The sequence below is a fragment of the Natator depressus genome, chromosome 1 (assembly GCF_965152275.1).
Source record: "Natator depressus isolate rNatDep1 chromosome 1, rNatDep2.hap1, whole genome shotgun sequence".
NCBI lineage: Eukaryota > Metazoa > Chordata > Testudines > Cheloniidae > Natator > Natator depressus.
Genome location: NC_134234.1, coordinates 130,629,769 through 130,642,064, shown reverse-complemented (window position 1 = coordinate 130,642,064; position 12,296 = coordinate 130,629,769). Strand labels below are relative to the sequence as shown.

The 12,296-nt window shown below is 40.6% G+C and overlaps 1 protein-coding gene across 3 annotated transcripts in view; it reads right to left on the bottom strand.

Moving 5' to 3' along the window:
* Window positions 1-12,296, bottom strand: part of SHROOM2 (shroom family member 2) — a 182,339-nt gene that overhangs the window by 103,425 nt on the left and 66,618 nt on the right. For all 3 annotated transcript variants that reach the window (XM_074966470.1, XM_074966480.1, XM_074966488.1), the window contains exon 2: window positions 3,518-3,669. In XM_074966470.1, coding sequence (XP_074822571.1) covers window positions 3,518-3,669 — 152 coding nt within the window. The remainder of the gene's footprint in view (window positions 1-3,517; window positions 3,670-12,296) is intronic.

The following is a 12,296-nucleotide window of genomic DNA, read 5'->3' as shown; positions in this document are numbered from 1 at the left end:
TCCAAAAGAGAAATCAACAAACAAGGGTAGCATGTTGATGCCCTGCAGATTAGTGCCAGAATTCTGTATCAAAACAGAGTTTTGTTTAGATACCAACAACATTCTTTTTTATAAACCATTCAGACATTTGATTATTTAAAGACGAGTGGCAGAACAGATCATTCTATGATAGCTAATTGACACTACTAACCCACAGTAGCAAAATGAGAACTACACCATGACCTGAGGACAACTAAAGTTATTTATTAGGATTGTGAATGAAGGCTGTTGAACATCATGGCAAAACTTTTTCACTTGAACCTTGGCTCCATCTAAATCTCAGCCAAGATTTGGACTTTTAAAATGCACAGTAAAAGTCCTACTGCTTGCTAGGTCCCAAAGTACTTAGACATTAGATATGCTGGGAATTACTTACTGCATAAGGAAAATAAGTGAAGAATGAAAGCATAAGACTTGGATGGAATAGTTTCAGATGTGTGAACTGCTCACAAATGCCAGAGACCAAATGCTTTCTGGCCTGGTCCCACTTTCATCAACAGAACTTATTTTATATTTCAGAAGAATATAATTTTAGAAAAAGGTTTCTCTATATGAAAATTTTTAAAGAAGTTATTTTCTGCCTTGATTCACTCTAATCCTTATAGAAAGAGTTACCCTTTGACACCACACAACAAACAAGCAAAGGAAAAAATCTGATGTAAATCCAGACTTTAGCCTTCCAATTTCTCTCCCATAGATATTAGGAACAATATAATTATTAAAAGAGACAAATGTGACCCAACACTGCACTTGGTTGCTGAACTGAAAGGCCTCCCATCTTGTGTTCACAGAACATTAGTTGTTCGCTTAAAATAAATAGTCATTTTGACACACATAGAAAATAGAGTCTGAGAAACTGACACTCTAGGAAAAGGATACATAGTAAGCAAACACAAAAAAACCAGTCAACAATACAAAGATGCTCTTGGTGGGTCAGTGTCTACTAAGCTAAAGCAGTGAAATACAATTTGCAGGTAAAGAAAGTATTTTTTTTCTTTCAGTGATCAAGTCCAGGGATTGTGTAGCCATCCCTCCAAAAAAGAGATGAGGACAGGATAAGAGAAAGCCGAAATTGTCTGAAAACTTTGCCTTAGTTTAAAATAAAAACCACCACACCCTGACTATTTCGAACCCTTTGATAGAAAGCATGCAATGAGGATTTATAGATATCTGCATAATTTCAACTTTAATTTAAAAAAAAAAATAGTGTTTCTAGCTCTATGGCTGTGAATGCCCTTCATGTCCCCAACTTTGCCCATGGGCTCAGAGCTTCTGCCCTACAGGAAGCACCAGGGCTCGGGGCTCTGGGATTCAGCCCTGCGCCTCCTGGCTTCAGCGCCGCAAGCAGTGGCGGATTAAAGATTTTGCCGCCCCTAGGCCCTGAAATAATTGCCACCCCTCCCCAGCTCTCCTCCGCTCTGACTCCGCCTCCGCCCCTGAGCGCGCCGCCGGGTCCTGCTTCTCCCCGCTCCCTGCCAGTGCTTGTGCACGAAACAGCTTCGCGAAGGAGGGGGGGAAGAGGGGAGAATGTGGTGCGCCCAGGAGAGGAGGTGGGGCCGGGGTGGGGATTTGGGGAAGGGGACCAATAGGGGCAGGGAGGGAGAGGGGAATGCGGGGGGGCCAGGGGCGGAGGGCGGGAACCGGCGCCAGGGGAAGCAGCCTCTGGCTGCTTTAATAAATTTGCCGCCTCTGCAAATTTGTCGGCCTAGGCGTTAATACGCCGCTGCCTGCAGGGGGTACCAGCGATTGGGGCTTGGTCGCAGTGTCCCGCAGCCCCCTTGAAAGGGCTCTTGGTCCCCCGGGGGCCACAAACCCCCAGTTGAGAACCGCTGATCTAGAGCACAGATGGCTGATGCAATGCACTGTAAGCAGGGGTTCTCAAACTTCATTGCCTCACAACCCCCTTCTGACAAGAAAAATTATGACAAGACCCCAGGATGGGGGACTGAAGCCTGAGCCTTCCCGAGCCTAACTGTCCCACATGGGCGCCAAAACCAAAACACCACTGCCCAGGGTGGGGGGCCAAAGCAGAAGCCCAAGGGTTTCAGCCTGAGGCGGGGGGCCCGTAACCTGAGCCCCTCCACCCAGGGCTGATGCCCTTGGGATTCAGCCCTGAGTGGTGGGGCTCAGACTTTGGCTCCGGCTCCAGACTCCAGCAAGTCTAATGCCAGCCCCAGCATTCCCCATTAAAGTAGGGTTGCAACTTTGGGGTCCCGACCCATAGTTTGAGAACCACTGCTCTAATGAGAAATCTTTTCCAGCAGAGTAGCCAGAGCAGGATCAAGTTGATGGAGACCAATATGATTTATAGCATAGTCCAGACAATTTTTTATTTTTATTTATTAGGCCTGGTGCTGTACAAATTTTGGTAGAACTCCCTGAACCTGTTATTCATAGAATTGTAAGTTATTGCACAATCTGTTTGGGTGATAGATTCAACAGCTCTGCTAATTTCTTCCATCCCCACAAGAAAGCCCCTTTTAATCTAAAAGTAAAGGCTGTTCATCTTCATTTCCTATCAAAGCTATCACCACAAACGAAAGATCACCATTTAAGGCAACATTCACATTCAAGCCAATCTAAATTGATGTGTTGCATCACCCAATCACCACAATACTCTCTTTGGCGCTACACCAATGCACTTTTCACTTCTAAAACACAACCATCCGCAATGCACACGACTAAAGAGCTTGCAATGTATTTTTGACAAGGTTTTTTTTTTTTTCTCCCATCAGAAAAGGTTGATTCATCAAATCTGACACTGTTTGCAGGAAAAAATCAATTCTGATAGATTTCCCATTTTGAAACTTGTTTCAATATTTTCCTGAAATTGTCAGAACATCTTTGTCCATTTTAAGGGGCAACATAAAAAGCTGTTTCAAAATGTAAGCTATTGTATAGTACATATGTAAAGGGCTAACACTAAAACATTTCCATTGAACTGAGTCAATTTTTTTTTTCCAGATTTTTCATTCATGAAATTTTTTTCAGATTTTGACTTTTCATCCCGATTCAGGATGAAAATATTTTTTTTTAAATCTCAAAAATTCTTGTGGGATGAAAAAAACGTTTCCTGCCCAGCCCCTCACAAAACCAATTTCTCCCAATCACATGTGCAACTGCACCCAACAGCCATTACTGCCACAATGCGATGGCAAGCCTGCCATCTCCCTTCCCTTCTTCCTGAATTAGAGACTGAAGCTGTGAAATAAGACTGTTTGTAGCACACCAAAGCCCTGGGACCTTCACCCCCTCCATATGATGCCTGCACAGCGTTTCATCTCATGGAGATTCTGTGCCCCTTCAGAAAAAAAAAAAGACAACATATAATGTCTGACACCTTAAAAAGACTCCTGCAGAGAATAAAGTAAAACAGCAAATCATTGCTGCTTCTCTTTAACAGGGTTAGTCTGCCTCTTTCCTTTGAAAAGCAGAGCCAGGCAGCATCCAGCACTCTGGCTGTCCGTCAGGAGCTTACCTTTTCACTATAAGCTTCAGAGTCTTGTGTGATCCTTTCACCAGACAGATCGCCTCTTGTCTGAACCCAGAGAGGCCCACGTCATTGATGCTGACAATTTCGTCTCCAGCCAGTAACTTGTCAACAGCTGCAGCTTTGCTCCCTTCTTCAATCTGAAGAAAAAGCAATTCAAAAAGGCAGAAGAATTGAGAACAAATAACAACTTCATTTTTTTTAAAAGATAAAAAAGAAAAAAACCATTCATTGTGGTTTTTGGTACTACATAACAACTGGGTAATTAGTAATACATTGAGGTGGTTAAAATGCAAACAAATGATTTGCTTGTTAAAAAATATTCAGAGCTAAAGTAATGACATAGAAATAAGCATTATGATGAGGGAGAGGGAGGACATGTCTACACTATGGGTGCTACAGCAGCTATGCAGTGGCAGCGGTATAGCACAGATACCTCCTACAGCAGTGGAAGGGTTCTTAATCATCAAGGTAAGTAATCCACCTCCCCAAGCAGCGGTAGCGACCTAGGTAAATTGATTTAACTTTGAAGCATAGACTAGGCTGGAGAAAAGAGGGGAAGAAAGGGCTACCTGAGCAAAAGGCTGCAACACTAAAATCTAGGGCCTGAAAAGTTTATTTCACATAGCTACGGCACTCAGGGGCCTGAAAATGTCTCACCTCTGAGCGCTGGAGTTACACTGACCTATCCCCAGTGTAGGTGCATCTAGGTTGAAAGAATTCTTCCATTGACCTAGCTATTGCTGCTCAGGGAGGTGGCTTGCCTACATCAATGGAAAACCCCTTCCATTGCTGTAGGAAGCGTCTACAATATGGCATTACCAAAGCATACCTGTAGCCATGCCACTGTAGTACAGATGTGTTCCTTGGTGTGAAAGCCAAGGGTACCTGTGATCTTGAGTTTGACGGCCTCACCTCTGTTCAATGCTTGGCCAATATAGTTAACCATGCTTGCACAAAAAAGCCTTGGACAAACACTTTAAAATCTAGATTTCCAGATGAGCTAGCTGATATCACCACCACCACCACCACTACATTCCACCCAAAAGATGGTTGACATGCTGTGGTAACCAAAATATTGTGAAACTAGTTGTGTCTGGGAAATATGAACTAATTTAATTAATCAGATGTCTAATTTAACTAATTTCTAGGGTTGTAAGAAGGTATTTCCTTTAAGAAAACAAGTATTTTACAATGCTTGATAGAATTACACAGCAGTTGTGGCCGGGAAGAGAGAGGGAGGTGTGAGAACCAGTAAGGAAAGATTGAATGTATCACATGCCCAGGTAAGGTGGCCATTCACGGTATATGTCAATGGGCTATTCCTAGCACCCCTCCTGGACTACAGAAAATGTTACTGGTCAAATTTTACTCCAACTATTCATAATATTCAGATTGACAGGCAGATAAAGTAAGAGGAGTTAGTATTTGACAATTTCCGTCAACACATAAGAGATAAACCTAGTAATAACTATAGACATTGTTAATCTTAAAAAACAAAACCAGAGTTTGATTTGCTGAGTACTGGCAGCTCCCGTTAAGTTCAATGGTAGTTGTAGGTGCTCAGCTCTTCTGCAAATCAGGCCCTTGGCTTCCTTAACTTCTTCCTTTTTCTCTTTTATGTACACACACCACCATCCCCCTGGTGACTCACATCCACAATCTATGGATAATTTTTGACTCTTCCCTCTCATCTGCTCACATACCGTATCCAAATCTTGTCACTTCTTCCTCAACTCCTAGATCTGCCATTTTCTTTCCATTCTCAAAGCTAAATCTTTCATTCAGGTCCTCTTTATATCCCAACTCAAAATCCCACATCATCTCTGGCTCCCCTTTAGTCCATACAAAATGCAATCACTAAAGTCCTAGTTCTTGCATGATCATGTCATTCCCCCCTTTGAATCTATCCCTCCTTTAGTTCACCATCCACTATTACAGCAGATTTAACACTTGTCATCACCTTCAAAGCTCTATATAAAATCCTCCCCCTCCCTGCTTATCCATCTTTGTCATGCTTTGTGTCATGCCTCCCCAACCCAAACAGCTTCTGCTCTTCCTGTGTTCCCCAGCCTCCTTCTTGCACAATCATCCCCAGGCCTTCTTTCATACTGTCCCCTATGCATGGTACGACTGTCCCGAGTCCATCCGCAAGGCCCCTAACCTGGCCACACTCAAGGCCCTCTTGAAAACCTGCTTCTGCTGTGCTGCCTACAGAGAATCTAATTGACTTGTATAAAAATTCCATACTAGCTGTTCCTCATTCCATAATTTGTCTACCAGTTCTTAGATAGCGAGCTCCTCTGCACAGGGCCTGTACTTTCTTGAAATCTCTGGAAAATGCCTAGCACATCACAGGTATTACCATAAACAAATAATGTTTTACATTCTACTGTATGCAAAAGCAGGCCAAGTCATTTACTACATAATTAGTAAAAAAAAAAAAAAAAAAAAACAACAACATATTCCAACTTATCTTCCACAATACAATCAACAAAGAGGGCATATGGATCCAATACAGTTCAGGAGTGGATATTCGAGACTTTGTTTATAAACTGAAGGTTTTTTTTAAAAAAAGCAATGCTTCAACAATACAGTTAAAAGTAAAATGTTAAAATAAAGCAATAGTTCTTGGAATGATGAGAGTTAACATGAGGATTGTCATGTTGAATGGTCCCTTAGGAGATGTGTTAACTACTTATGCTAAACAATCTGTTCCACCTTGTATTTAGCTGTGACATGGAGTACTTTTTCCAGACCTGAAGAAGAACTCTGTGTAGCTCAAAAGGTTGTCTCTTTCACCAACAGAAGTTGGTCCAATAAAATACCTCACCCCACCTTGTCTCTTCAAAAAATGTTTAAGTAAAAAATGATGCACTGAATATTTTGTATTTGTAGACCTTTCTAAAACAATGGTTATTTTTAAAATTACTTAACAATAGTAAAGTAGATTTCAAATAATATCTTTTTACAAATGCAGATAAATTAAAATTCAGGTAAGTTTCCACATCCAGATACAATTAATGCACAATCCACGACCCACAACTGCCAGGGTATTATCCAAATCTCATGGGTTCACTAAAAGTTTAAAATCCCACTTCAGTTGTATGGTGGAGTGGAGAGCAAGGGAGTAGAGATGGAAATCACACTTCCATGCAAGTGAACAGGTTAGGAGATCAAGGAGTCAGGGATGGAAATACATAGTTGCTTATAGGCAGCCACAGAAGAGAGTCACAAGTCAATCAAACCTAAGAGAGGGGATGAGCACCTGGGGTTGCATGAATCTTGACCCTTCCAAAAAGTACTCTCAAGTCCTTTAAATGCTTCACTGCATTCCTGGATTACCTTTAAATGATATGGATTTTGAAGCCCAAAGCATGGTGGAGCATAGAGCATGTGGAAATGTTAACGAAATGCAGTGGTGAATCACCAGACCATGGGGCTGAGGATGGAGGTCAACCCGGGATGAATAAAAATTAAGAGGTATAATCTACTGTGGTTTGAGGAGTTTTAAGCAACATATTTACATGTAAACTACTTGTGGCCCTTAAACTCCTGGCAGGGTACTGGTTCAGCCCTGAGGGCTGGAAAGACTTTGTGCCACTGGGTTATAAGCAATTTGAAAGTCTGAACCTTAAGACCTTGACAGTGTCACTTTTTAAGTCCCGTCTCCTAGGGTTTCAAGGAATTTTCATTGTTCTCAGCAAAGCTATTTGTTTTTTCTTCGAGCTGGAAATACACTGACTGAAGAGAGTATTCAGTTACCCCCTCTGAGTTTTCATTTCAGCAGGGGAACTGCACATTCCACATAGTGTAAGCCTTCCAAAGAGACTCATGGGCATGTCCAAAACAAGATTAATCACAACTGAAAAATGAGACTGAGGTGAAGCACCCCTGACAAATACTGGAAGTGGGTCTCTTCACATGTTGTTTCTAAATTAGTTGCAGATAAAAAGAATAAAACATATACATTCTTATACAGTAACAATCCTTCTGAGCTAAAAGGATTAGTGCATACATTTTCCCTGATGATTTGAACATAGATCAGTGAATGTGTGTATAAACAACATAATTCCTTTCAATTATGTATTTGCTGGTCCAAGCATGAGTATTTGCTAGGGGGAAAAATACAATCCATTTTAATTAACTAAGAAACTGTTTTTTTTAAACCAACAAGTCTCTACGGTAAACCTCCCTAAGATAAAGGCTCTACCAGCAACTGAATGCAAGTAAAATAACTATCTGCAAAAAACATTATACCCCTTTTCTCCTACTATTGCCATTCTAATTTCCCTGTTGTCGTGAATTTTGATTTTATTACTTTCATCATATTACCTATATACCAGATGTACTCTCAGCTATATCAGCCTGTTGTTGGAACTACAACCCTACCCACCCAACAGACAAATTTAGAACTCTCTCAGCACTGCCAAATGCCCTTGTGAAAACTATTGTGCAATTTTTTCTCATACCGCAAATACTCACACACATGCAAAAAATGTATTCTCACAAAAAAAGTTTCTCCATACACATCCTGATAAATACAAGGAACATCAGGACAAAAAGGTGGCTGGAACCATTTCTGATTTACACACAGTTCTGAACATGGTGTTTCTTTTTGTTTTGCATTCTCACTAGAAGAGAGACAGGAATCTGGCTCAGGTCACTTTGAACATCTGCCCAAAACCTAGCCAGAGAGCAGGTCCTCTCCATTTGTTTCATTCACACATTTAGAGAGTTAAATTGTATATTTTATTTGTACCACCAAAGACCCTACTTTTGTTAATTCCTCTAAAAGAATCTATCAGAGCGAGCAGCATTACTGTCATAGTTGAGCAGCAGCAATAGGCACAGATGAGTTTGTGTTTGTCAGACTTGGAAGAAGATTTCCTCAAGGAGGAACAGGGCAAGTGGGGCAAGCAAACCCAGCAGAAAGTTTAGAAATGATGAAATGCTATGTATATAGATCCAAATTTTAAACCCTACACACCTCCCCCCCGCCCCGCCACATAAAATGTTATTTATCCTAGAAATTGAGCTTGATATTCGTATTTGAATTTCAAACAAGGTAAATATTGGACAAGAAAGCCTTAAAAAAAAAAAAGTCAGTGGGAGGCTATACGATTGGATCTGGCAAGAATAGCCAATAAAAACATGGCAATATTTAATGCCATATCGGTCTACAATCAGCCAACAGCCACGACACAGTGTGAAACAAGATGAGAACAGGTAGAGATGCAGACTCCTATTATAAAAACCCCTTTCTCAACCCTCAACCATACACAGGAATTTAATATTCCTCCAAATATTGTGCACTTGCAAGTTTTTCAATGAGACAGAGAAGAGGGCCAGGTAAGGCAACTGGTATCTGTACTTTGCTATAAATTAAAAAAGAATTAAAACATCAAACCCTCTTAATTTGGATGCAGTTATATCAGAAAAAGGTGCTTTATAGTGGTTTAGCTATTCCTATACTGGTAGGTGCTTTATACCTGTATCCACCCTAAGGGCTGTATTTATATAGCGGTATAGAGTAAAAAAACAAAACAAAACAAAAAAAGAGTCACACCCGAACTGACACACTAATACCAATACAAATTGTGTGTGCAGTCCAGGCCTAAGAGACAAATGGAAATAGTCAAGAGCAAATTGTCCTGGCAACAGACTTAAAAAAAAAAAAATCTTCCAAAAATGCATCTCCCCCAATGTCACCCAAAAAACTTTAATATGGAGAATGGAGTGTGGGTGGAGGGTATGAAAACTCTCTCAAAGTTCTCTCATTAAAAATATTGTCTGAACTCTGATATACTGTCTGTTCCTATGGAAAGAGATGCTACAATTAATTTCAGGAAGCATCAGGCAAAGGAACAAACTAAGCATGGGCAACGTGTGTATGTTACAGGATGGTAAGTACTTTGTATTTCTCCTTCTTTGGAGACCTTCATCCCACTCCACACAAAGGAATATTCACAGTAAGATGTACCACATATTCAAAGGATACTCTCAAACCTATATCCCAAGTTAGTAACACATAAGGGAAAAGAAAAAAGTTGATCATGTAGACATTTAAATTGATGAAGCTTGACAGAGATGCAAGAATCCTAGAATGTGACCCTTAACTACTGTTTTTATCAGCTTTCATTGGTTAACTTTAAATACCCACATTCTTGTAGAAACACCTGTATAAACAAGCAGGATGCAGGATGGGGAAGTGCAGCATCACACACTATCTAGTTTCGTTTAGAACAACATTGTATCAGCGTCTTGTCCTTGGAGAGTCCTTTCTTTGGGGGAGGGGAGAGTGAAACAGAAAAACACAGGGAAAATAGCCCCATTTACCAGGACTCTTATCAGCAGTGACCCCATGAATAAAAATATGCTTTATCACCCAAACAAAAAATAGCTTTGTGTTGGCTGGTATGTTGATTATCTGTAAAAATCCATTAGATGCTCATAGTACAGTGACTCTAAAAAAGTCAGCTAATCAAAGGAAAAAAACACCAAACAAAATCTCTGGAGATAGGCAAGTGAAATGAAGCAGTGAAACACTGACTGACTCAATGCAATGCAGAATGAGGAGAAAAAATCCTTTATAATTACAGCTTAGTATGAGTTTATTAGGTCTATTATACCATAACAATTCCACATCCTGTTACTGCACATTGATATGCACTGAATACACAGTATGGGTTACATTCAGATTTGGTCGTAAGTAGGTACCTCTACCGGTGAAGTCTACAAGTCAAATGCAGGAGAGACTAGTGGTGGTGTAAATTACAGTAAGTTAGTCAGAAGACGATGTGTTTGTGGTAAATTAGTGTCACTGTTCAAATTCTGTTTATGTACCTATATGGCACTGACTTAGTATCCAACTGTCTCGGTCTTCAGTATCCTCACAACACCCCTGTAAGGTAAGGAAATACTGTTATCCCCATTTTACAGACAGAGATCTCAGGAAGAGAGACTGAGTGCCCAAGGTCACACAGGAAGTCCGGCAGAGCAGGGAATCAAAGACAGGTCTCTGAAGTACCAGGCTAGCGCCCTAACCACTGGACCATCCTTCCTCTCCAGTTCTTCAGACTGGACATTCATTTCATTGCAATAGGATGGAAAGAGGATTATTTAGTGGAGAGAGGAGAGAAATGTGTAAGACAGGCCTGTGGTTTGAGTACATAAATGGTGCAAGTTGGCCTCACCAGTGTTATCAACCAGTTGATCACCCAGTGCTGCTCGCAGTACTTGTGGCAATAGTCACAGGCAATTGCAGTGAAGACAGAGTTCCAACTTCTATTTTAATACAATGCCCTGTGTCCAGTCCATCCACCTACTCCACTGAACCTTTCCCTAATGTCCTTATAAACTATCTTGAACAAGTTGACCCAGCAGACCTCCTCCTCAAAAGGCACTGGAGGTGGCGGATCCCTGAGACACTCCCATTCCCTCCCCACCTCCACTCCCCGAGAACCACAGGATGGGGATAAAGATCTGTGTAGAACTGCTCTCATAAAATGTACATCATGATCATGTAGAGAGCAAATCCAAATTCAGATCCAGACACCCCAAATTCTAATTTGGATGGAAATGGGCTTTGGTTCCAACCAATGACTTTACAAATCAATATGGGGAAAAAAATGAAGGAAGAGACCATCTCCTATTCCTGGAGTATGTCATGGGTTCTCCTTTCTCTCAAATAGTTTGTCATCTTTAAGCATTTGGGCATTAGCTTAACAATTTCTTAGTGTTAAAAATCATATTTTGAAAAGCTTTCATTCTATATGCCTCTTTAACACAGCTCTTTACATATTTACCTAATGTTTATAATTGTGCCTTTCCTGTTATGATTAAAGGCCTGCCACCATTTATATTATAACATTACATTTTTCTGTGGGACTTTTCACAGCTCTACAGACAGACTCAAGGCTGAAACTCAAACTCAAACCAGTTCCTCAAACCAGAAGCAGGAATTTCAAAAGTCTGGTATAAAACAGTCCAATTTCTGCTCTTTAAGATTAAAATGTACAACTAATATTTTATTCTAACACAATGTGCAGATCAATGTCGCCGTTATAATATGAGATGACTTTTTACAATGTAACCACCAGTAACTATTTATGTTTGTACCAGACAGCAGTTTGTTTAATGTAGCCCTGTTTGCCTAGATCATTTAAGTAAGAGTATTATGAACACTTTGCAAACTCAGGAGGATAAACTAAAATAATTTAAGATATTTAAATGTGAGACGATCCCTGCCCCAAGGAATTAATGATCTACATCAACAGGTGACATACAAAAATCATGGGAAGGTTTCACATCAAACTGCAGTATTACAAAAATTACTATAGTCAGCATGGGTAGCAGCACCTACAGTGAATGTTGCCTAATACTTTTCATTATGTTCCTCCCACTCCACAGTGTCCCAGAGCCCAGGCTGCAGCCCAAGCTTGAAAATTTACATAGCAATGAAAAAGTCCCACAGACCAAGCCCAAGTCAGCTAGTACGGGACAGCCGCAGGTTTTTCTTTGCTGTATAGACACACCGTTTGCCAAATTTTAACCACTCAGGCTCAAATTTCCCATGCCAGGCTACTGCCTCAGGCTGATTTTCTTTATTAAAATTTAAAACAAGTTTCAGTAAAACAGCACTGCCATTCAGACACATTAGGAAAAATATGTTGTTTTGCTCGCATTAAAAAATTATTACAGCTGTTTCACTATAGCAACTCCAGGGTTTGCAGCATGAACATAAAAATTTACAGAAAAGTGTGGA